The sequence below is a fragment of the Drosophila persimilis genome, unplaced genomic scaffold (genome assembly GCF_003286085.1).
Source record: "Drosophila persimilis strain 14011-0111.01,24,50 unplaced genomic scaffold, DperRS2 tig00000804-arrow-arrow-pilon, whole genome shotgun sequence".
Taxonomy (NCBI): Eukaryota; Metazoa; Arthropoda; class Insecta; order Diptera; family Drosophilidae; genus Drosophila; species Drosophila persimilis.
The window spans coordinates 601,362-626,746 of record NW_020825356.1 but is presented as its reverse complement, the minus strand read 5'-3'; the positions used below and the strand labels follow the sequence as shown (position 1 = coordinate 626,746).

The window sequence follows — 25,385 nt, the reverse complement described above, 5'->3', positions numbered from 1 at the left end:
CAGTGCTGCAAAATACCTGCAGTCGGCGCACATGTGATAGGTATAACTGTAACCAAGAGGGAAATGTCAACAAAAGAACAATAATTAGATTTTTGTACAAAATGCTCGCTAAACAGCAACCCAAAGCGGTAACTAGTGACGCTGATAGCGACTCCGACGATGATGACGCACAAATGCGTCAATTCATTGAAGCCGCTGATCACACACTGCTCACAAATGCCATGTTCCAGCGGGGGGCAGCAGCAACAGACTCAAAACCGGCGGCGGCAACCGTAGTCCAGGCGCCGCCTCCGCCTAAAAGCGAACGCCACTTGGACGAGCAGGGTGCTGCTGCTGGTGCTGGTGCAGCCAGCGATCTACGTATCACCGAAGAAATGCAAACCCACATATGGGGAAAACTTAGCTCAATTATCCAAGATCAAATCGAGTTCTGTGAGCAGATACCCGCCGATGATATACCGAAAGAGGAGCCCTGCCAAGACCAGGTGCGCCTCGTGTCCAATGCCGACTGCTACTTGAGCGCCGAGATAGTGGATACAGGACCCCCTGGACCACAGAAGAAGCCCACCATCAAGAGACGCACTCTCAACGAGGACCGCTCACCCGCCGCAAAGGCATTGGCTCTGGCCGATGTGGCCATTAGCGGCGAGTCTATTATAGAGGGAAAGGACATGCTTTCGTGGGCCAAGTGCAAGCCACGACAGGGAAAACTCTTCGAGTACAAAGCGACTGATCAGCAGGGCCACAAGCTGCAGGCCCTCCATCCAGTCAACGAATTCACGGAGCGCCGGCTCCAGAACAAGTGGAACGAATCAAAGATACGCCGGAAAAAGAAGAAATAAAAGCGCTGATAGTAGATAAATGAGAAAAGTTTTTATTCTGATTGTTTTTTGATTGTAACTACGAGTCGAAGTTCGTTTGGAAGCCGGCACTGCTGCTGCTGCCATTGCCAGTGCTGCCGTTGCCATTGCTGGCATTCCCAGTCCCCAGGCTACTGGAGCTGGGAACATTGGAGGATGAGGTAGAGACTTGGCAGTCGAGCAGCCCGTACAGCATCTGCTGCTGGGAGACATTGCCAATGGTCATAGTGGAGAGGCCGCCGCTGCTAGAGCCTCCGAGATCCTGCATCATATCGCCCACAATGTTGCCCATGCTCTGGTTGCTGCCCGTCGTGCTGTTGTCGAGTATGTTGAGGAAGTCGTTACTATTGAACTCCTGCTGCCGCTGCATGCTGCTCTGGCTCTCCTTCATAAGCTGGTCGTAGTCCTGCAGGACACTGTTGAACTCCCCGATCTCGACGCGATTCCTCGTGATCACCTTGTGCTTGTAGTAGTTGTGCACCTGCGTCAGCGATGTCCCCGTCAGCGCCGAGTGGGCACGCTCGAGCGGCAGCAGCTGCAGCTCCGTCGATTTCCGTGTCTTGGGATCGACATCGTAGCAGGCGCGATACTCGCAGATGAAGCTGCGCAGGAACTCCTCGCTGGCATCGGTCAGCAACTGGATGGCCGACTCCGAGCAGTCGGTGAAGCCGGCAAGGCGCAACATTCCACACATGACCTTGCGCAAGGCTTGGCGGCAGGTGTTGCTCGATATCTCCGGATAGTGCTGGGGATCGCCACGCGAGTACGATGTGTCCGCGGTGGGGATGAACCAGATGGGCTTCTGAAACTTTTGCTCCCCGACCAGGTCGGCAGCGTTTTCTGGCGGAAAGTCCACCTCAGGTATCATTTGACATGGATTGAGCAGGTAATTGGAAGATCCCTATAAGGAAGAAAGCAATCAATCTTAGATCTGGTCATCTGGCAGAACCGATCCGAACCTGGCAATACTGGATACATACGTTTTTGTTGGAGTAAGTGTCGATGAGGGACTGCAGCACCTCCGTTTGTTTCATCACCTCGATGGTCTGGGTGACGAGGGAACTCTTCAGCTCCACTATATGCCTGGAAAATGATTAAGCAATTATTAAAAGAGTTCCCCTCGGTGGAATGTATTCCGTACTCGTTCTCCTCCGGTTCAAGTTCACCGCGCTGGCGTATCTCCTCCAGCATGAGCTTCTTGGCATATATGGGCACCAGTTTGTCGGAGAGGTCCTCGGGATCCTCATCGTCATCGGGCAAGGCGCCCCAGTGCTCCACTTGCATGGCTTCCTTTCGTTAATGCGCCACGAAAATAATTCCTAAAAAATAAATAAATAACGCTGGCAGTGTTGGCTAACGGCACTGATTCTGTAATATGGCAACGCCAGCATATATTAGAAAACGTATAATTAATCCGACATATATAAAACTAATCACAGCAATGAGCTCAAATAGTTTCCTTTACGGCTGAGTAAGTTTCTGTCATTTTCTTGCAATGATTTTTATATGCCGATTTTTTCCGTCAGGGGTCATACGAAATGGCAACGCCGTGACTTGTGGACACGCACACAAATACACTATCAAATTATTTGTTTTCCTTTCAAGAATCCGAAAATTTAGTTTAAAAAACATCGCCAAGATACTGTTGAAACGCAGACGACGGCTTAGATTGTCAGGACCTGGAGCGGTAGGATACAGCAGGACCAACAACGACATGTACCAACAGCACATGGATCTGCATGCTCCGGTGGACCTTAACAAGGTGAGTCGTCTTCGGCATTTCGGTCCGGACCAAACTGGACTATGTGGCCCCATCGCAGCCTAATGATAATGTTCATATTTATACCTTCAGTCCTTGGACGACATGACGCCGGAGGAGCGCATGCGGTAAGTGAGAGGCCCCCCTTTCCCTCTCTGTGGAGACCAATCTGAAGTCCTCCAACTGTAGCCGCCTGCCTTTTTCTTGATTTTGCAGAGCCGAACACCAGCTGATGGTGGAAAAGCACAGGGGCCACGATGCGATGCACTCGGAAATGGTGATCATACTGTTTGTCACCGTGGTGATTGCCCAGGTAATACTGGTGGAGTGGAAGAAGCGCCACTATAGCTCCTATTCATTGATTACCCTGCTGGCCATGTGGATCATACCGTTCACGATCTCGTGCTTCTTTGGATGGATACGTTTCATTGTAATCTGGGTGATATTCACAATCATTACGGCGCTGGTTATGCGCCGTGCGATAAGCAAGCCCATTCAGGGCACAACGCCAAGGTGAGTCATTCCCGTTAATCAAAGGCCCTGCCCCAATGTCCAATATCCATGCCAATCCTTTGCAGACTCGTCTACAAATGGTTCTACTTCATCTATAAGCTTAGCTATGGACTGGGCCTGGTTGGCTACCTCGTGATCATGGCCGCCTTCATGGGCATGAACTATCTGTTCTCACAGCTGCCCAATATCTGGATGGATGTGGGCCTTATGTTCTGCTTCTATGGCCTCTACATTGGGGTGCTTGGTCGCGACATATCCGAAATTTGTTCGGACAAAATGGCAGCAGCCATTGGCGTAAGTGTTTGTTCAGCTTTCGCGCATAATTTGATTATATTCTCCCTTTTGTTGCCACAGTACTATGCCCCGCAGGGGATTCCAACGCGACACTTGGAGCAGAATGTGTGCGCCGTGTGCGGCAATCAGTTGCTGGTTTCTGAAAAGGAGGAGGGCGTCATTGAGAACACATACAAATTGTCGTGTAATCATGTTTTCCATGAGTTCTGCATACGGGGCTGGTGTATTGTCGGCAAGAAGCAGACGTGTCCCTACTGCAAGGAAAAGGTTGATCTACAGAAAATGTTCCGCAATCCGTAAGCCAAGAAAAGCAGCCAGCCTGTTTTCAAAACAATCTCTAATGGAAATATAATTCTTTGTATGCAGATGGGAGAAACCGCATGTATTGTATGGCCGTTTGCTGGACTGGATCCGTTGGCTGGTGGCCTGGCAGCCGCTCATATTCTTCATAGTTTTAGGCATCAATTGGGTGCTGGGACTGGAATGAGTCAAGCCAGCATGCGGCAGCACCCTTTCATGGTAGCGTAGCCCTTTGCCTCAGCGTTCCGCAGCGTCTAGTCAAGCAGCACACACCCGCAGACACCACAGATTAAGGATCCCAAAACCAACACCAACACCAACACCAAAAGCAAAAGCAAAAACACAGAGACCAATTCTAAGGGGGGGAGCACAGGAGGCCCGCTCCTGCCCATTCATTCCCCATAAGCACACTGCACCGCAAAAACACACACGCCCCATAGGGAATTATTTTGCTTTTTTCGGACGGAAGGCTGGACATCCGGATGTCGTTCACAAACAGATCAGATACAGACACCTGTACGTTGCATCTCTGTCGTAGCGTCGTACATCGTTTCCATTATGCAGTGTTTTAAAATGTAAAAGTTATTGCAATTTTAGATATATACGAGATATATATATATATATATATATTATATACTTAGCCTGTATGCATCATCTGTGTACATATGTGTGTATGTGTGTCCGTAAGGTTTAATATTAGTATGTCTTTGTTTGTTTTTGTTTCCGTTTCCGTTTGTTTGATGGCACCACTGGAAGCTGGACCTTGGATACGAGATACGAGATTTATGTACCAAAAATATTGAGATCTAAAAACCAACAATAGTGTTGTCTCTGTCACAAGAAAGTGGGCTGAAATAGATGGGTGGGAAAGAGGGAAAATATTGAGATTAAATTGCATTTAGTCGGAAAAGACAAAACACCTTTGTCGGCGTGTCTCCCAGTCGAGCAGCCACGTCCCTTGTCATGCACACGACATGTCTTTTGTTTTCGTTCTCGATCATACTCTTTGGGACTTTTCGCTTGTGCGCTTGTGGCTGTCGTCAAAGAATAAGTCTCGGAAATTGGTCCGAACAAATGTGTGGAAAAGAGAGGAAATATGATGCTCTGAAAATAGAGAGTTGTCCCTTTTCCCCAGCATTGGTCCGAACGTTTGAGTGGGAAAGAGAGCCGACAGCCAAGAATGGGATCTAAAATCTTTCAAAATAACAATTTTCTCTCTTTATTTGTATAGAGTTTTATAATTCTGTTGGGGGCAACAACAATAACAAAAAAGGAACACGAAATAGTGTTTGAATTGCTTACAGTTTAAAAGGGGATGGAAGGATAGCTGCTGAAAAATGGTTAGGAAAGCCCTCTTTCTCTCTCTCTCTGTCGCGCGAGGGCGAGAAATTGAGGAACAGACAGACAGGCTTCTTTTCTAGACTTGCAGAGTCGCAAACCGAACAAACAAACGAACGATCTAAAGTACCAGATACATATGCTATGTATGTACATCAGGATTTAAAAACACACATATATATCATTGTATTGCATGTACTATATTGTGGTTTCTTTTAGTAGACAGAAGCTCCAATCATTTTGCGTATCTGCTCGAAGGATAGCCAAAAAGTGAGCGACCAGGGCGCCATCCTTATCCAGCAGGGCAGAAATCCCTTGTACAGCGCTGGAAATCCCTCTTTGGCCACCGTTTGTCGCAGACAATCCACAGACCCACGATAGAGCAGCCCGCTGAAAGATAAGCCATTAAAGATCTGCGATTCCTTGCATACTCGAGTGGGATACTTACTTTCCCTTGTTGTCTGTGGGCTGATTCATGATGCGCGTCTTTACCACATCAGCGGGTGTGCCCATAATGGCTGCCACAAAGCCCGCACACACAGAGGCCAGCACATGGACGGTGTGACAGTCGGGCATGTGCAGTCGATCCATAATCAGATGCTTGATCGTATCGTAGGTGGTCAGATCGCCCAGATTGACCAGAGCGGCCCGCTGTACATTCGGTATGCTGCCCTTCCACAGGCCCTTCACGCCGCCACGTTGGACAATTCTGCGGAACGCATGACCAGCGCTGTGGACACGCGGTGGTTCACCCATCAGACGGCGACGTCCCTCCATTTGGATTTGAACCTTGACTAGATCGGCGGGCGAGGCGAGCCATTGTGCAACGGCGCCGGCTGTGACTCCGCATAAGGCAGACTTCCATATGGGCAAGGCCTGGCTACCGTTCTGTGTGAACTCTTTGCGCATCAGATCGTAGCTGCAGATACGTACGCCGCTGCAGGATAGGGATACGGATATGGATACAGAGGCGTATTAAATCAAAGCAACTGGAGCCAGGAGGCTGCTGCTAGCAGAGTAGTCAGAGGATGCCACAGGCAATGTTGATGTGTGTGGATATACAATGAGAACTCTTTTAGTGTTTAATTATTTGTTCTTTTTTTTATTTGGTTGTTTGTTTGCCCACCTATAGACGACGTGTCTGTAGAGCGCCGGTGTCACGCCCTGCCACAATTTGAGGGCGCCCTCCTCGCGTGCAATGCCTAAGGCGGTGGCCACCATGCCGCGGTATTGCATCTGGTTGGTAAATTGATTGGTAGGTAATTGATTGGGTTTTTGGTTTGTATATAGTATAGAGAGATTTTTGCTGTAGTATTTGTAGTATATATTCATCATCGCCGTATATACATAGTACATTGAAACACGCACGCATACACGTACACAGAATAGTATGATGGAAACAGGGGGGCGTAGGATAGGGTAGGGATAGGGGGAATGAGTGAAACATACAAGTGGGGGGAAAGGGGACCGGGCCCCCAACCCCGGGGTATATTAAATGTATTATCCAAATACTACTCTATCGTCTTTCGTTTATGGGAATTTTTCGGGAATCTTATCTCAGCTACAGATACAGATTAGTGGACAGTCGATTAATCAGTAGATAGAAGCAGCCACAGTGTTAATATATATACATATATATACATGAGTGTGTATGTGTGTGAGTGAGGATTAGAGGAAAGGCAGGCACAACAGTGGATGGGAGGATAAACCAAAGCCAGAGACGGTGACAGCGACAGCGACAGAGAGTCACAATATACAAATAACAGAACAGAGAGCACATCAAAACCAAGAGCAACCAAAAGGCAAGCATACCACATACGAAACGAACGTTCGTTCAACTCAAAAGGTTCTTACTCACATTGCCCTTGGCCCCTGGGAGAGTAGTAGTGCTGCCGCTGGTGGTGATGGCTGTGGCTGTGGCTGCTGTCGCCTCTCCTTGTATCTGCAGCCGCGTCTTGGTTAGGTCCAAGGGATATGTGGCCAGCTCGGCCACCGAGGCAGCCACCACAGAGACAATGTAGGTGCAGGCAAATGAATCGGCATAGTCGTACTTCACGGGTCGCAGCTGATGCCGTCCACTGGAGGAGCCTGAAGCGGCAGTCGTTGTGGATTCATCGCTGGCACTGGCACTGGGACTGGCACTGGCACTGGGATGCTGCGATTGGGCTGTGTCTGTGGCTGCGGCCGAAGTCATGACTTCAATCGGCGAGGAACTGCAACTGAAGTAACTCAAAAATAAAACAACCCACGTAGCAATCTCCGAATACTCACACGAGTCTCAGATGGCAATGGCAATGGCAATGGCAAATGCCTTTCTTTCAAGGCTATTTATTAACGCTAGTCTCAGGGTCGCGTGACCTGTTGATGGCCTGCTCTGCTGCCTCTGGTGGCCGTTCAACTTTCGCGCAGCTGCTGCTGTGTTGGGCGTCCAGGAGATGATTTTCCGATGCCTTTGTTTGATGTCCAATTGCTTCCGTACGGATTTTACATAATAACAACGACAATAGCACGGCAGCGGCGGCAGCAACAGCAGCAGCAGCAGCGGCAGCGTTTTGGCAACGATGTCAAATGGTGTGACAAAAAGAAGAAAAAAGGGAACAACAAAAATCAAATCGAATCGTAATCGGCTTGTCCCTTCCCGCTCTATAACCACTCGGGGGCACGTCTTATCATGTTAGTTTCCACAGCTGACGACGCTGCTGCTCTATTTATATCCTTTGGAATATATATTCTGTGAGTGCTGCACTTATCAATTGTAATACGAGGGGGTGGCGAGGGGCGAGAAGAGGAGCATCCAATACAACAAAAAAAACACAAAATGCAGTGGCGGCACGACAACAAAAATAAGCAGGTGCTGCCACCCTTTCGGATTTTTCAATCGATAGCATGCTATCGTCTTACGACGCGCCAAAACAAAATCGGCTTTTCGCCTTCAAGGTATATTGGGAAATAGGGGTGGATTCTACCCTGCATGAGATTGCTCTTCTGGGCGGTTTTGCTTGTAGTCCATACCCTCTTTTTCCTACCATTATGCTAGCAAATGTGCAAAATTTGCATCCAAATTTCCAAATATTAGAAATCAAACGCTGCGTTGAACTTTATTGTGATTGATCATCTCAAGATGCAGGCATTTTTGAAGACTGGAAAATCTGGCGCAAGCAGCGGGTCGGACAAACCTCAAGGCGGTACCGTAGAACGTCGCAAGCCACCGGCTCCATGGGTGGAGAAATAGTAGGTCCCATTGAATCGAATGGGGAAATCAGATTTGATGCTTATTTGTTGTTAATTTCAGCCGCCCCAGAAGCGTTGATGATGTGGTGGAGCAATCGGAGGTGGTGGCCGTGCTCCGGAAGTGTGTGGAGGGTGCCGATCTGCCCAATATGCTGCTCTACGGTCCACCCGGCACGGGAAAAACGAGCACCATCCTGGCAGCAGCTCGCCAGATCTTTGGCGACATGTATAAGGATCGCATACTCGAGCTGAATGCATCCGATGAGCGTGGCATCAATGTGGTGCGCACCAAAATCAAGAACTTCTCCCAGCTTTCGGCCAGCCATGTACGTCCCGATGGCCGCCCAGTGCCACCATTCAAGATCATCATCCTGGACGAGGCAGACTCGATGACGCATGCCGCTCAGTCGGCGCTGCGTCGGACCATGGAGAAGGAGAGCAGCAGCACACGCTTCTGCCTCATTTGCAACTATGTGTCGCGCATCATTGTGCCCATCACGTCGCGCTGCTCCAAGTTTCGCTTTAAGCCGCTCGGCGAGGAAAAGATCATTGCCCGGCTGCAGCACATTTGCGAGCTGGAGAGCGTCAAAATCGATCCGGATGCGTACAAGACAATTGTCAAGATATCCGGCGGCGATCTGCGTCGCGCTATAACCACTCTTCAGTCATGCTTCCGTCTCCAAGGTTCAGAACACACCATAAACACCGCCGATCTTTTCGAAATGTCCGGCGTCATACCGGACTACTTGCTTGATGATTTTATGGACGTCTGCCGCTCGGGGAATTATGAGCGTCTCGAGCAGTTTGTACGCGACATCGGCTATTCGGCGTACAGTGTAGGCCAGATGATGGAACAATTGGTGGAGTTTATTGTCCATCATCCGAACCTCACCGATCCGCAGAAGGCAAAGATCTGCGAGAAGCTGGGCGTAAGTATTGGGGGAGTTTTAGCCCGAGCGATGGCTTTACTTAGCTCTCTTCTTTGCAGGAATGCTGCTATCGGCTGCAGGATGGCGGCTCCGAGTACTTGCAGATTATGGATCTTGGCTGCTGCATCATTCTAGCCCTGAAATGAACATCATACATACCACACCCCATACACTACAAAAATATTTATAGACCCAAGAGATCAGGTAGTTGCATTTTATTGAATCGTTTGTTCTTGTCTTGGGTATTCTAGTTTGTTAGGAAGACGTCTCCTATATGTCCTATACGTCTTCCCCTCATGCCAATGCCCAAGAAAACAAAAAAGATTCAAACAAGTGCAACTGCCTGAAAAGACACAATCGAAACAATGTTTTTTTTTACTACGGAAGATGTTGAAAATATACTTTAATAATTAATTTGTATTTTTGTTCAATCAGTTCGCGACAAATTCGAACTCCTCCTCTTCGCGTTCCCGCTTTACGGCCGAGCTGACGCCTGGGGCACTGGCACTGGTGCTCGGAATACTGCCCACGGCCACCGCATCGCTGTCCACCTCCATTTTCATGTCGCCACCGGAACTGGTGTCCGTCTTAGTGTCTGCATTCCCAGGGACATTCTTCGTTGTGGTTGTGAATTTGATGACGGGCTTGGGTATGGTTACCACCTGCTGTTTTGCCACCACAGAGTGGGCACGCTTCGGCCCATTGGCACTGGCCACGGGCTTTACGACGGTTTTCAATGCGCGCGCCTCCAGTGCCGATTTGGGCATCTTCTTGGCTTGATTTGTGGCCCGCAGCTTGTAGTTGACACCGGTGAGGCAGTAACGGTCTGGGGGCAGACGCAAGCCGCAGTGCGGCTTAATCGGTGGCAGTGGCATGCTATTCCGTATCTCGGCTACCTTCGACAGGGTATGACGCGGCAGTGGACCGGTGAAACTCTTGTCCAGCGCCATATCCGTGGCCAGGCGGACATCCTCGAGATCGATGGTCTTCTTGCGTGCATGATTCGCATACACCTTGGCATCGTCCAATATGCAGGTCACATATCCTACAAAAAATGTTGTTTAGTCAGTATTTATATTGTATTCACGCGTTTTAAGGCAGCGTTAGTTGCACTTTTTGGCGGCACTTACGGAAAGTGAATTCCAGCAATTGGTTTACCACGCGCGGCTCATATTCCTGGACATTCAGCTCCTTCAGTATGGACATTATCACCTGTGCATCTTTCGGAACATGCTTGATCTGAGCATTTATCTTGGCCTTTTCTGCTTTTTCGGCCATCACGCAAAAAAATAGATTTTAAGACATAAACAATATGCTAGTGTTGTAGGGTCGTTTAGGGCAGATAAAAAGAGTGTTGTAAAACCATCCATGGAAAAAGAAGATTTTCTCGATTTTGATACTCAGTTTAATGTTATTATCTAGCTCAGACTCTCAGCACTGAACAAATAATTTTATCCGATAAATTCAACAATTTTCTACTAGATTAGAAAATTTGAAGCACTGCTTTTAATTTAATTCTTTATAAAATATGGTTTGAACAAAAAGGTCAAGGAATAAAACGTAAAGTGTCCACGGAATGAAACGTAGTGTGTATGAAATGTTACGTCATTGTTGCTGATGAACAGGATTCAGCTATGAGTACGGACATTCGGATACCCTACTTCCTTTCATTAATATTAAAATTCTGTTATCCAAGCTAATTTGAAACGTAATTCATAATAATCTCTCCCAGATTGCCTTTTTTTTACCTATTCATGCATTTGATATGTTTCCTGTATATATTTATGTCTCGATCCCGATACCTAATCTTGATGGCTGTAAGACCATGCACTGCAAAATTTAGTTGAAATAGCTTTAAAACGAGACTGACTAGTTTCTGCATATATTGGAGCCTGAGAAGACACAACTTACCTCAAACCTATTATATCCTTTTCTCCAGTGTATGCAGATTGTTGCTCATTCCGTGTCACGTTGCGCGACAGTGTTGATAATTTTTCGATAAATATTGCTGGTAGCAAACTGCCCATACAAATTAGATGTTGACAACGGTAAGAACGTAAAATTGTATTATGTATAACAGTGTTGCTGCAGCAGGCTTAAATGTTTTCGAGCAACATTTCTGACTAAAGAAAATCGTCAAAAATGTCGTCATATGTTGTCGAAACGATAATGATTTTTTAAGGAGTTATCGTTTTGACGAACTTTACGTGCATGAAAATCACTAATAATTGCACTATCGTACGTAATCATTATTTATATCATTATTATTAATATCAAAATATTAAAATATAACCTTGAAATATATCACGATATATCGATATCTCAATACATTTTATCATCTCTACGCTGAAAGCTTAAACCATCCTTCCGCCTTTTCGCCATATTTTTATTGTGTGAGATCCTTGTCAGCGGATTTGTAAAGAACATTGTTGGGTATTGTTTATTAAAGAACAGGACAATATTTTGAGCGGATAGGGGGACCTCTTGGAGAAGGAGCAGGATGTTCAAAATATGCATGGAGTGCTCCTCATTCTACCGAAATTCGGAATTCATCTTCCTAGAAACCTTTGCCAGGTACTACACTCTCGAAAAATGACCTGAGTCTTAAGAGACACAATCCGATTGGGAGATGTCGCCTTAATCAACGTTTAGCGCATCATATTTTGAATGCTGTCGGCAAAGTTGGCCGCCTTCTAGAGCGTAGAGATGCAGCCTCGACCATGAAAAGGACCGCGCAACCCTTGCTCAGCAGAGGGTTAACGAACTTTTGCTCTTTTACTTTTGCTCCTCCCCGCGGCTGGCAACGGCGATAAAGAGACTCCTCGATTAACGTAAGAAAACTTTTATTCATTAAACGTACAGATCTACATACAATATGCACTATACTTGGAAGACAAATTAGAAGCTTGTCGCGCATTACATTCATATACATTACACAATGGGGTGGCGGGGGTAGGGGGGGAAACGGAAACTTTCAGCTTACGATTACATACATATTTATCTTTTTTTCATTTGTTTATAGTAGTATTATTAATATTATTATTATAAGGCTACACATGTACGTTACACGCTACAATAAATTAACTCTTTATTGTTTGTTGTGTGTCTTTTACTTTGCATATTTCATTCATTCTTCCTTACTTTCGGTTCCTCTAAAAATTCTTCTTTAGGCGCCACAAAAGTTTTGCGCACCAAAATCTTCGATGCAACCTTTTGACTCAAGTCACACAAAATCGATATATATGTATATCAATATATATATAGCTCTATAGCTCTAAAAAAAAAAAGATTCATATGAATAGATTATTTTCAGAATGTAATTTTGTTGAAATTTTCTCCTTCTCTCTGGGGATTTGGACCCTGAATTCTCATACATATATCTATCTACTATACATATATATATATATATATATATATATGATCTCTGATATATCCTGGTCTCCTTTTTTGTGATATATATTGCAGGGTAAAGACGTGCGGGCGGGGTACTGCTTTATGTCTTTCCTTCGTTCGTTTCGTTGAATCCTTCTTCTGCTGATGATGCTCTCTTTACCTCTAGGACCTCTCCCTCCTCCTAATAGTTGTAGGGTCCATATTGCGAGCCATGGTAGTAGGGACCCGGATAGATCTGTGGCTGTGCATAATTGGCATACGGCGGATACGGTGGCTGCTTCTGCGAGTACACTGCAATCGAAAGAGGGTTAGTTAGGCATACTGGTGCGTGGGGTGTAATAGAGTCCCTGAGACTCTTCCTTACCAGGCATCAAGTACTGCAGATTCAGTTGTTCCTCCTTCTCGCGCTCGTTGCGCAGACATACGGCGGCACCCGACAGCAGTATGGCCGACAGGAGGCATGTCCCAATGCCAGCCCATGCCACAATGTACGACCAATCGTAGGCAATCTTTGTATTGTCCCGAAGAACCTGCTCAGTTGAGGTGTATACAGATTAGAGAGGCATTCCGTGAGAGGTATGTTGTATGTACATACCGTATTCCACTGCTGAAAGTAATCCTCGCCAACGACCTTTTCCTTCTCAAAGAACTCCACCGTATGCCAGAGACCCATGGCCCCAGCAGCCAAAAGGCACGTGACCAGCAACAATATCGATGTGGCAGTTATGGCGCCCGAAGAGCGCTTCCAGCAGCCGGACAGACCGGTCCAAAAGGCACAGAAAATGGTCACAAAACTAATGATAAACAGGGCAATGCAGGAGCGCGCCAAATGCAGTCGCGATGTGGCATCCTCGTTGGCGATTTTCTCATCCTCCGCCTGCGGAAAGTAGTCAATGTTCGAGCAGTGTGTCTCAATCGGTGACAGATATGTGGGCACTATAAACGAGTCAAATCAAATCAGAGATTAATATATGCATCTTTCGGGTGTCTTCCATCCGACTTCTGTACCTGCTGAGGCCGGCGGCCGTTCCTTGGGATAACAAATGCGGAAGAGTCCACGTGTTCTCGTGTAGTAATAGTACTTCATGTTCATGTTGTACAGCAGCGACTCGGCATCTGAGTGCTTTGAGGCAAAGGCCTGGAATTGGAAACGATAGAGGCGGTTGAGGATTGGTCAAGGATTGCCAAGTAAGGAGCGTACAGTATGCTCCAGTAGTTTCCCAAATGAGCAACAATCCCAAAGATGACAATTCGATCGTCTCTCGTATGCCTCACCATAATTTTTGGTGCCTGTGTGGGAGTGAGTGATGATCGATTGAGTGGTAGCAGCAGAGGCCCCAGTGAGAGATCGAGAGCGACATATAAACACGTTCCGCACGTTTTCCATTGTATGTGTGTTTTTTTTTTTTTGGAATGCATAAAACGTACAAGCAGACGAAAAAAGTCCCAAGGCTCTCTCTCTTTCTCTGTCTCTCTGTGCGGGGGTGATCTCATGCATTAAATGCATTCAAAATTACAGTGCGTTTCCCTATCATAAGGCGATGAAAGATCGAAGAGAACTTAGAGACTTCCAGTTAAGGAACTTTTTGAATGGAACTCTGATATTGAGAATGTTTTAAAAAATGGAGTTCCCCCAGAAGTATTTCAATACAAAACATTACATATTTATCAACTTTTTCAATAGAAGAATACATTCCTTGATATTCGTCACCTCTTCCATTTACCTTTCTTTAAAAATCTAGATCTAGTAGATCGGGGAGCATTTCAAAGCTATAGAAGAGAAGGCAAAACTATTTGATGTCATATGGTTCTTGGGATATCCCAGTGGAACCCCTTAAATATCATCCACAAATGTCCCCGAATGCTGCTTCCAAGTTTCCCCTAAGCGAAAGGACATCACGAGCACTTGTTCCATTGAAATTCGTGATGGAAACATCAACATTACATTCTACCGTTACTCATGTTTTACTCATCAAATAGCATTCAAATAGGGTTGTATAGGGTTGTATGCTTCTATGTTTTGCATAGTTTAGAGCCTGAAGGTCTATCCCTGTGACAATAGAAATATACTCGTAACATATCTTATTCCCTCCAATCGAGTCCCTACTTCCGTACTTCATCACTCCCAATCTTTTATCTCTCATCGTCTCATCGTCTCATTCCATCATTTCAATATTCACTATTTTTTGGCAGATCTCGCACGTAAAAGATGTCTAATATTTCGTAAAATGCAAAAATCCCAAAGACTAAAATAATATCACGTTTCACACGTCTTTGAAATTCTATAATTTCGGGGTCTCTCGCTGCTCTCTTTGAAAACAAAATAGAGAGAAGAGACTCCAAAGAGAGGGGGGCCTCTCAAGACGGGTTTTTCTTTCGTATTGCATTTTCATGAAAAAAATATAAAGAAATAAAAAGAAAAGTAGGAGAAGCGGAGGAACGAGTCAAGAAACGTGTTTTAGTTTATGGTATGTCCGGCACGGTACGGTACTCAAACAAATCAACAATGGAGGAAATACCAAGCCGAAAAAAATACCCCACAGACCCCAACACCCAGAGAAAAGAGCCCTGCCCTGAATTGTTTGTATATTTACACCTAGATTCCAAAAGGTGTACCAATGGATTTAATCCGAGAGTGGAAATCGTTAAAAGAAAGTGTACAATTGTGCATTTTTATTTATTTATTTAAGATACAGATATTTCCCACATCTAAATATGTTAATGTTGTAATCTATTTATTTTCAGGTGTTTTATATTCAGATTTAATATGGGCCCCATTCAAAAATCTTCTTAAATACATTTATGCTTATTTAATTGCATTCTTGTTGTATTCAAAACCCGGGATATTAGATTTTCTTTTCGATACGGCGTTTTTTTCTGAGTGCAGATCTGCCCCACTCCAAAAAGGAGTGGGGCAAGTCTTCTCATATTCGGATCGAAAAGCATTTCAGTCTTTCGGTATTTTTGTTTGTTTCTTTTCGAATCTTTTGGGTGTTATGTAAATTTGGAAAATTTGTTCGCTTGCATAACGCCATGTCTGGGATCTCCTCCTCCTCCCTCTTTCACGCTCTTTCACTTTTTCCCTTTTTTACAGCTTCTGCCAGATACCACCACGCCCCAATGCCCAATGCCCAATGTCCAATGCCCCATGCCCCATGCCCCATGCCTCACAGGTCTCTGGCTCTGGTCTCTCTTTCCGCCATACATTTTGTAACTTTCTTATGAAAGTCGTCGTAAGGCAATTAAGGGCTCCACCTCAAGCTCAAGCTCCTCCTCCTCCTTCTCCTCCACCTTCCCACCTCACCTTCAATTCAATCGAAGAAGGGGATGAGCGGATTAGAAATGCATTCATGTATGAAAGAAAACAACCAAAGGAAAAACTTTAAAAGGAGAAAAACAAAGCAAAATATTAAGAAATCAGCCGTGTGTACCAGAGACCCCAGTGGGGCTGCCGCCCCCAGACTCTGTGGCGACTTCTGGCTTGAAAATGTTGAAAAATGTCGGAGAGAGCATTTGGAAATTAATTTAATCGGTTGGTTAAGTGGATTAATCTGGCATATCTCACATAAAGGTACGAGCATTGCATCTGTGAGATCTGTGCGACAGAGAAGGGGCTCCGCCTGTCAGGGAGCTGTGTGGCATCAAGTGTGGCATCAAGTGTGGCGGAGTGTATGGATTGCAATTGTGCCATGCTTGATTAGTGGCCAACATCTCGAAGAAAATATACACCAAAAATGTACCAGGAAACGACTGTTGCATCTAAGGCATACATCTGTGTCGTTGCAAAATCAAAATCTATCTTGAAAATTGCTTAAATACCCAAAAAGTGGCAAGCATATCCTGATAATCCTGTATACTTGGTTTTTGCGGCTCTCTTTGCCCCATCTGGTGTCCAGCCTTCGAAATCTCCCTTGAGGATCACTGTGCGAGTAAAAGTGCACATTACATTGAATTTTTTTCTTGTTCTTTAAGAAAATATATTCCACAAACCCTTGGGACAATTAAGAGCGCCACTCAATTTTATAATACAATCATAGAGGCTCATGGTGGGGAGTGTTGATCAAATCCATGTTATCCATAGATTTTTCCAAACGATACCACCGCAAAAAAGATACATTTTTAATTTAAAAGCTCAACACTTCCCAGACGGCTACCTGAAGCTACAGGAGTGCTTTGGGTCCGATTAATGGTTGCATTTTCAGTATTGCAAAGTTCAATGCAACCAGGTGTTGGGTACTTAAGTTGTGTGATAAAAAGAAGCACTACCATTAAAAAAAACTGTTTAACGCTTGCCCCAACTCTATCAGAAAATGTTGGCTTGCTTCGAGGCGTAAAAATGCTGTTGCATAATGTAATCACGGGATAAGAAATAAATAAATTAAGAAGCGAAATATGCAGTCTTCTGCAATCTACAGTGCATTTCATGGAATGATCTCCGTTAAATAGAGGATTTATCAAATCGAATCCCCTCCCGTCTCCAGTTCGCAAGTGAAGAGCATTTCAGGGGGAGGCCGACACTGAGGGGCGGGTAGAAGGACAAAAGGTGAGAAAAAGCTCTGTACAAGAGCAGCCCGACGAGTACCTTTTTCTTGCCTGGCTCTCCACAAAAATTCTCTATTCGTTTCCCAATCCAAATCACGTAGCCGCAAGTGTTCGCCGGAAATACAGGGGGGTTTCCAATTCCGTTGGGCAGGGGCAGGGGCAGGGGCATGGGCATGGGCGGCGCTCTGTTCAGCGGATCAGTGTCGGATCATTCGGACAGAGCGCACGAGCACAGAGCACATCGCTGCTGCACAAACAGCCACAGAGCCACAAGTATTTTTATGACACCCAGGCGAAAAACTAGTTTTTTTTTTGTGGTGATGGGGAGGGGGGGATATGGGGCCTAGGCCCAGGCCCAGGCCCACCAGTGCACCACCTTTCCGTCCTCCCAGCCTCCCAGCCACCTCCCCCTGAAGCAGCACCTGGCGACTACGACTACGACGACGGATGTCGGTGATTAGCCAATCGGTAAGGGGGGGGCCATACATGTGTAAGGCGGATAAAAACCAGCCACAAGCCACAAACTGGATCCCTCTCCCTCTCTCTCTCTCTCTCAGGGGTTCTGCAGCAGCAGCAGCAGCAGCAGCAGCAGGATGCCAGTGTGTCCCAGCCCCCCCTTCTATCTTCTATCCCTCCGCCACTGGCTTTTCAGCATTCCAGCTGCTGGCTGGCTGCTGGCAAAACGCGCTCAAGTCAAGGCCGCGCAACTTCTACCCACAAGAAGAATTTGTCAGAATTTTGTATTCGGAATTCAATTGCGTTTCGTTGTGTGTGGGCGTGGCCCCCAGAATTCGGAGAGTATACACATATGTACATACATATCTCTTGGGCCAAGAGATTTCAATAAATGAATAATTTATTTGCTGATGAAATGCAGCACAAAACACAACACACAATGACAGACAATTTCCAGCTGGATTTCCATCCAAAGAAAAATATCTTTAGATGGTATTCTATGGACGAGCATGTATACCCTGGGGTATACTGAAAGAACAAAATTTACGATGAAAATTGCTCAAAATCCCTGAAGAAAAGGGCCAGAAGGCCAAAAAGGGTATTCCCTTAGTCGTCTCGCATTTGGTGGTTTTCTGTTTTTTTTTTTTCAAAAACAAAACAAACCGAAAATATGCTCGTGGGAGCTGCGACATTGACGACGAGTAGTAGATTTATTTGTTTTTTTGTCTTCTTCTTTTTGGCCACTCCGCTCCCCTGTTTGCACTTTGGCCCACACGCACACGAATGGTAATGGCAGAGCAATTATGGCCAGAAAGAGGAAAAAGAGAAGCTTCAATTGTAAAAATACAAATAAAAATATTAATAGTTATAATAGAACTAGAAGATTCCGCACCGAAAATAAAACACACGCGGAAGTGGCTACAAAGTGATAAAAAATATCATACAAAAAAATACAGAAAATAATATCGCACACGTTGGTGAGACGTTGAAAGGAAACCTGAAACTCTGATTGAAATCAAATGATTTGATTTGTTTATTGAACAAGGCGGGTGGGGTGTGGGGGATGGAAGGAAACCAGGGGGAACACAAATACAAATACAAATACAAATCGAAATACCCGCGACGATTAACGCTAGAAATTTTGTTTGCTTTGGGCGTTTGATCGTCGTTTGGTTGTGGGGAAGCGAAAGCAGCAGCCAGCTCGAATGAATCGCACGCTCAAATGGTCCGGAATAATGATGGATCTCTCGGGGGGGGAGTCTCCGTCTTCTCTAGGTCTCTCCGAAGAATCGCGCATGCGGATAATTACAAAGCAAAAATAGTGTTTAAAACACTTGTTCCGGGGACCTGATTATATGGAGATACTCTTCAGGAAAGAACCCAAGAAATACACTCGAAGAAAAATTTCAAATATATTTTTTTTTTAAATATTTCAATTGCAGGCCTTTTGCTCACTCAGGGTAAGTGGATTGGGTGAGAAGAACATAGAAGGAGTGCTGGGGGGGTGGGATTTCTATGAGGATATATTGCATCCTCTACAGAGGAAAGTGGAAGAAACCGAACGAAATACGATTATATGTACGCTCTAAAATGTAGGGAATGGGGAGAGCCTAGAATCCTCCAGCGACCAAAAGAGGAATCAATTTCCCCCCGCATATCTGTGTCCTGCCTGTAATGCAGTGGAGGAACGAAACCCTCAAGTCTAAAAATCTCTACAGCCTCCAGAAATGTACATATGTATAGGGATTTCTCTCATGATAAATGATGTGTAATAATCTTCCATAATTCAGCCACAGATTGAAGTCCCTCCCTTTCGAATGGTGACTGAATCTCTCTCTTAATCTGTCATCCCCTGTCCCTGAGGCTTTACGTACTAGTCGGTTTTTATTTCAATTTGCTGACATCATGTGAAATTCCAAATTGGTATATCACCTCCGATTCAATCCAATCCCATCCTCCATCCATCTATCGATTCTGTTTATTGTTTGCTGCTGCTGATGATGTTGTTGGATAAATGCTTGGGAATTAGCATAAAGTGAATTGCATTTGGCTCCGACTCTCGACAGTGTCTCTGTGGCGAAAATTACCAATAGCGGGGAATGTCGGAGCCCGTAGGCACCCCATAGATGAGAAATTTACCCAGTAGTTACTTCGGGTTAATGTTTTGGAATCAAGTGAACGTTTAGATTCAATAATACTCGAATTTGTTAAGTACGGAATTGCGCTGACTGGGAAAGGCGAATTTCGGTGTACATATAAATACACTACTCCCAAATATGATACTTAAACGCTGTAAATACTCAAGGATGCGGGATCGTAAGGATTCTAATTTGTTTAATAGAAATTAAGAAATGCAGATTTATTTATTTTTTAAAAATCTACTATTCAAATCGGAAAAAACTGTCTTACAGAAACAGAAATAGTAATCAAAAAGTCTTAAAACTTGAATTCTATAATTCATCTATACCCCATCTATTTTCATTAGGAAAAAAAAAACACTTGCGTAATTTTCAAAATATTTTCAAGATTTTTAAGACATTAAAAGAAACAAAATCAATATAATATCCTTATTTAATAGTATGAAGGAAACGATGGCTGGATGACCTTGAAGGAAGGACATCCCCATTTGTTTGGGCATAAAAGAAAGGACAGTCCCTGGCTGGCCCTCTGGCATCATCTTTTCAATATTGTTTTCTTTGGAAAATAGTAGTTTCAAAGTACAGAAAGTACTCGGGTGTCGTGTGTGGAGAGGGAGAAAGGCAATTAGAAAAAAAGAGATAGAGGTAGAGGTAAAGGTAAAGGTAGAGGAGAAATGAAAAATGAAATCTTCTTGAGGCGTTTCGAGGCTTAATTAACTATGGAATTAACATGTGTTGTGTGTCTGTTCCAAGTGGCGGCTTCTGCCACCAATTGCTGCTTGCTGCAATCAATTCAAAATCAGAGTGGAGTCGAGTCGAGGAGGTGGAGTCGGAGTCGGAGTCGGTGTTGGAGTCGGAGTCGGAGTCGGAGTCCGGGGCAAGGCGCTTACTCAGCGTAAAAGTACAACACGAGATTCATTCATGGAAAGCAGCCAAAAAGGAAACATCAACGAAACAGCAGCAGCAACAGCCCCACAAAGTGGGGGAAAATGGCAAGTCAGCAGCCAAGTGGCTTTTCATTTGATATTTTCATGGGTTTTCTTCATGGGTTTTTAATTTTTTTTTTTTTTTGTATAAGCCAAGACAAGAAAACGTCTCCAAATCCAAAAAATGAAATGAAATACAAGAAATGACGGATGAAGAAACGAAACGAAACGAACGAAAAGACATACAGACAGACAGAAACGACGAACGAGAAAACACAATGAAAGATACAATATATGCAATGAATATATGAAGAAGGGTTTTCTCTTTTTCGTATTGACACTCCACGATCCACGATCCGCTGGGAGCCACCGTCAAAGTCGAAGTCGAAGCCGAAGCTGAAGCCAAAGCCAAAAGCCAGAGACGAGGCCAAAACGCAGTTTCATCAAATTGGGTTTGGGGTGCTCCGGGGATTCCAATGCGCGAGTCCCCCAAATCCCTCTCCCGTCGCTCCCCTACGGCACTCCTCAGACTATAGGAAAAACAAGAAAAGAAAGAAAAGACCAGGCCCATGGCAGGGGATCGGTACGAAGAGATAGATACCCTCCTAAAATATAGAAAAACACGCATATTCGGTGGATTCGCTGTACAAATTTCCCATAAACGAAAGACCATATTCCTTGCCACTCGCCGTGAGGAATACGGATCTCTTTTTAATCGTTTAATATCGATCACACCTAGGTTTCGTTTGAATGTAGATCGGGGAATGTTTTCTGTCGAGGACCACGTGCCGTAACACTAAGATATACATATGTATGTAAGTCGTATGTGGGAGGAGGGAGTATAGAAGACTATAAGATGAGTAAATAAATATTTTGTTTGGAGTATCATCCGCAACAGGTTTATCGCTATCCACAAGACGAGGGACCATTTTCATAAAATAAACTTTTAAGAGATCAAAAAAACTCCTTCCGCTCCGTTCGAGTTAGCTAAAATACCCTCTCTTCAAGGGGTATGGTATGTATGCAACACAAGACAGCAAAGCACAACAAAACAAAACAACAACAAATGCGATGGAAGAAACAGAGAAATACAGCAACTTAGGGCCGCCAAACCGAGAGCCAGAGCCAAAAGCAAAAACCGGGCAACCAGCCGCATACCAATTTTGAGTCGTCGTCCGTCGTCCGTCGTCGTTGTTGTCTCGAAAACGTGAATCGAGTGAAAACTCAACTCGAAAACCCGTTTGGGCCACAACGAGAGGGGCAGCCACAGCTCGTTGGATCGCCAGAAGGGGCGGAGGGGGAGGGGGAGGGGTATGGGTAGGAGGAATGGGATGGGATGGATACAACAGATACAAAATCCAAAGCCAAAGCCAACGCCAAATGGTGGCTTTGCCTTTGGCTTAAGACAAAACAAAAATACCAGAGAGAGAGAGAGAGAGACTTGGGGCATGAGGCATGGGGCATGTGGCAGGTATCGAGTACACAAATAACGAATGAAGGAAGAATGAAGACGGGGTCCCAAAAGTGCTTGAACTTTGTTGCAGCAACAGGATCGGATCTGTTTTAGAGATCAGCAATTAATGAAAATAATGAAAGATTGGATAATCGATTAGGTCTTGTTCCTCTTCTTATCGTATGTTGCCTCCCATATGTACACAAGTATTCGTTTGTGCTAGAAACTTGATGTTGTTTTCCCTCTGAACTTCCTTGGAAAAGGAAGGAAGGAAAATGCACCGAAGATAGGTTCAAAAAAACATAAAAATAAGCCATCTTTGAGCTCGTGGCAGATGATTATTATGTGTTGAGGTGTGTTACGCCATAGTGCAGATCCATTGGGCTCTTTTTCCATTATCAATGCCAATGTGTCAATAGTTCAATAGATAGGAATGCAGGAATGAAATGCAATGACCTTTTCACTTCTACAATCTTGAGCGTGCATCCCATATCTGTCTGGCTCCCAGCAGAAGCATGGCTTTCCGGTTTCGCTTCTATCTTCTTTCTGCGTCTATCGTTCTCCATCCAAAAAGTCTGTCTACGCTCCCAAGGGATGATGCACTTGTCAGAAGTAGGAGGGGGATAGCATGGTTTCCTGTTCGCTTGCTTCAGGTAGAACGGCAATCAGCAGAGCAGTAGGAGGCGGAGAGTAGGAGCTCCAATTACCTGCTGCTCTTGCATTTCGGGCCACTTCAAAGGCCACTAAAATCCCAATCGATTAAGGGCGGAAACCCCAGACAGCGAGGTCAAGAGGTAAATGAATACAAAAATTCCCATCGTTCCCTCCGATTAATTCTAATGGCTTTATATAGTATATGCTCTCTCTCCGTCTCTCCTCTTCCACAGAGGGAAGGGGGATACAGTAAGAGCTATCGCTTACTCTTACTACTAGCAGAAAAATTATTATCCATCACACCTCAAGCGGCGACGGCGGCAAAACTTTCGGTGGAGACGACACCGACGACGACAGTCGGAGCTTCACAGTCAGAAACGTGCAAATATTTTCGGCACACACTTTGGAGTCTCTTTTTTTTACTTTAGGTTGAACTTGTTTTGGAATGCGAATGGTATGCACGATCACGCCTCGAACACTCTCTCTATCTCTCTCTCTCTCTCTCTCTCTCCCCGGCTCTCCTTCTAATGTTCTCCCTCTCTCTGGCTCTGTCTCTTTCTCAGTCGACAATTGCACCTACAAGTAGCGCAGCCGCAGCGGCAGCGGCCGTTAATTGTTGCCTGCGTGTGCGTGTCCGTGCATGTACGAACATGCAAAATGGGGAATTATGATGGGGGGGGGCTGGCTCTGCCGTGGCTTCTTCTTCTTTCTTTTATTTCCCATTCATCGTTGCGGCTGCCGCTGCCGCCCGGGGAGTCTCGTCTTCACGTTTGGCTTGGCTAAGCGCTCGCGTAGAAAGTTTTAACGTTAACGTAGCGGCCGTTGCCCACCGCTGTCCCCTCCCCACCTGCACACACTCCTCCTCCCTCCCCTTCCCCTCTGACGGGTGTTTGCTGTTGTTGTTGGTCTGTTTGCTTTCGACCTTTCTTCTTTACTCAGTCTCCGCCATGCCCTTATTTTCTTTTGGCTGAAGCGACTGTTACTGTTACCCACCGTACTGTTGCCCGCTACCTGCGCTTCTGATTTTCGCTTGCCACAGTGGGTCTCACACACACACATTTACTTGTGCGATGTACAAATATTTATACCCAACAATTATTGGATTATTAAGAGAATTGATATGCTTCTTGGAATAAATGGAGATTAGCAGTATATTCCTTGGATCATATTTTTGTTGTGTGTGTTTTTCATGCACTCCACCCACTGTCACCAATGTAAGCTTCGTTTTCGGCCTTCCATTAGAATCGAGATTAACAGTATATTTTTACTGCTTTTCATGCACTGCACCCACTGTGACGGAACTCGAGGCACGCCTGCGGCTTCGGCAAAGATGCACCGTTTTGGATAAATCTTAGCCCCCCGCCCGTGTAGATCTGTGCTAGCGGGAAGGTTGGGGGCGGCTTCGTGTTGTTGGTGGTACTAACCTGTATCTGATTGCGCCAGACATCGTAGTGGAGCCAGTTGTCCGTGGAGAAGGCAATGGCCAGAAGAGCGGTGGCTATGATCGCACAGATCGTCGCTATCGACAGTGTTACCGCCGAGCAGGGCATTCTAGATGCGTTACGTTTTTATAGATGACGCTACCTTGATTTTCCAAACCGAAAAGCCGAAAAACCGAAAGACGAACAAAAATACAACTGTTGTTCGCCTCTTCTTCTTGATTTTTTCTTCTTAACTTCTTTTCACAGCTAGATTCTGCCTCTTTTTTGTGCTGCTGCTGCGCCAGAAACCAGTTTTGCAGCGGCAGCAACGACGACACAGAAAAAAAAAGTTCGAAAAAATAAATTAATTTAGCAACGGGGCAGCAGGTAACACACTGACACAGGTTACAGGTACACACGCACACACACAGATGCACTGTCTTAACACTCGCCGGAAACAAGTTAGTTAAGTTAATCTTAAGTTAAGTTAACAATCTCCGTTGTTTCGTTGTTCGCGGGCCAGGTGAATTTTGAATTTGATCGGAGTGGGGTTCTGGCATAGCCGTGTTCAAATACGCCCGCCTTCAAATGTTGCTAGGGCCTAAAAATGTTGATCGGCAACAAGCGTGCGTTGCAGAGAGGGTATGGTCAACCAGCAAAACGGTCCAGACTATACACCACAGGCAAGCCAAAATCCACCCCAATTCTTAATATACCGTGATTGTTGTACAGGCCTTGTAAGCAATCACAGCATGTCGTTGATCTAACACGGCGAGGTGAGGTTCGTACGGGCCGTGGAATGTTGCTGGACCGATTTTCCTCACGGTCCTTACCTTTCTGAGGCCAGAAAAGAGAGCGTTTTTCTCTCTCTTCCGTTTCAATTATGAGCTGCGCTCTCTCCTCTACCTGCTACCGCACAGTGGGACATTCGACAATTTAGCTTTATAAATGAAAACATCCTGAACGATTTAAGATATCTTCATGAAATAACCTGCATATGAGAGGAAAAAACTTCCAAAATGTCTCACAAAAAGACCCAAAAATAGTTTACGAATATATTTTTTCCTTGGAAGTCTTTTAAACATCGCAATATCTTGAACAGAAAATGACTTTGCCACATCTTTTCGACTGGCGTTCCACTGTGCGCCACCGCGGCGGGATACAAAACAAACAACACA

The 25,385-nt window shown here is 45.2% G+C and overlaps 7 protein-coding genes across 8 annotated transcripts; 3 read left to right on the top strand and 4 right to left on the bottom strand.

The window, feature by feature from the left end:
- Nucleotides 1-67: 67 nt before the first annotated feature.
- Nucleotides 68-864, top strand: LOC6597570. The gene has a single exon (XM_002022751.2). The coding sequence runs from the start codon at nt 102-104 to the stop codon at nt 840-842; it is 741 nt and encodes a 246-aa protein (XP_002022787.1). The 5' UTR covers nt 68-101; the 3' UTR covers nt 843-864.
- Nucleotides 852-2,179, bottom strand: LOC6597569. Its single transcript, XM_002022750.2, has 3 exons — nt 2,002-2,179; nt 1,841-1,943; nt 852-1,761 (listed from the first exon to the last, which is right to left on the bottom strand). The coding sequence occupies exons 1-3, from the start codon at nt 2,142-2,144 to the stop codon at nt 901-903; spliced, it is 1,107 nt and encodes a 368-aa protein (XP_002022786.1). The 5' UTR covers nt 2,145-2,179; the 3' UTR covers nt 852-900.
- Nucleotides 2,180-2,413: 234 nt separating this feature from the next.
- LOC6597568 (RING finger protein 121) lies at nt 2,414-4,546 on the top strand. The gene is made up of 6 exons (XM_002022749.2): nt 2,414-2,622; nt 2,713-2,747; nt 2,836-3,132; nt 3,198-3,426; nt 3,487-3,722; nt 3,793-4,546. Exons 1-6 carry the CDS (start codon nt 2,575-2,577, stop codon nt 3,911-3,913), a joined length of 966 nt encoding a protein of 321 aa, XP_002022785.2. The 5' UTR covers nt 2,414-2,574; the 3' UTR covers nt 3,914-4,546.
- A 695-nt stretch (nt 4,547-5,241) lies between these two features.
- Nucleotides 5,242-7,812, bottom strand: LOC6597567 (mitochondrial uncoupling protein 4). 2 transcript variants are annotated; one of them, XM_002022748.2, is made up of 5 exons: nt 7,336-7,812; nt 6,923-7,277; nt 6,191-6,300; nt 5,513-6,001; nt 5,242-5,454 (listed from the first exon to the last, which is right to left on the bottom strand). In XM_002022748.2, the coding sequence occupies exons 2-5, from the start codon at nt 7,256-7,258 to the stop codon at nt 5,280-5,282; spliced, it is 1,110 nt and encodes a 369-aa protein (XP_002022784.1). In that variant the 5' UTR covers nt 7,259-7,277; nt 7,336-7,812; the 3' UTR covers nt 5,242-5,279. The 2 variants fall into 2 exon arrangements, with proteins under 2 accessions (XP_002022784.1, XP_026848868.1); XM_026993067.1 differs by having other exon boundaries at nt 6,923-7,283; nt 7,336-7,811.
- Nucleotides 7,813-8,134: 322 nt separating this feature from the next.
- LOC6597566 (replication factor C subunit 4) lies at nt 8,135-9,638 on the top strand. Its single transcript, XM_002022747.2, has 3 exons — nt 8,135-8,295; nt 8,357-9,224; nt 9,284-9,638. Exons 1-3 carry the CDS (start codon nt 8,186-8,188, stop codon nt 9,368-9,370), a joined length of 1,065 nt encoding a protein of 354 aa, XP_002022783.1. The 5' UTR covers nt 8,135-8,185; the 3' UTR covers nt 9,371-9,638.
- On the bottom strand, nt 9,425-10,527 carry LOC6597565 (transcription initiation factor TFIID subunit 9). The gene is made up of 2 exons (XM_002022746.2): nt 10,355-10,527; nt 9,425-10,269 (listed from the first exon to the last, which is right to left on the bottom strand). Exons 1-2 carry the CDS (start codon nt 10,500-10,502, stop codon nt 9,656-9,658), a joined length of 762 nt encoding a protein of 253 aa, XP_002022782.1. The 5' UTR covers nt 10,503-10,527; the 3' UTR covers nt 9,425-9,655.
- A 2,015-nt stretch (nt 10,528-12,542) lies between these two features.
- Nucleotides 12,543-24,709, bottom strand: LOC6597564. Its single transcript, XM_002022745.2, has 5 exons — nt 24,211-24,709; nt 13,626-13,755; nt 13,213-13,553; nt 12,982-13,147; nt 12,543-12,908 (listed from the first exon to the last, which is right to left on the bottom strand). The coding sequence occupies exons 1-5, from the start codon at nt 24,334-24,336 to the stop codon at nt 12,799-12,801; spliced, it is 873 nt and encodes a 290-aa protein (XP_002022781.1). The 5' UTR covers nt 24,337-24,709; the 3' UTR covers nt 12,543-12,798.
- Between the last annotated feature and the right edge of the window lie 676 nt (nt 24,710-25,385).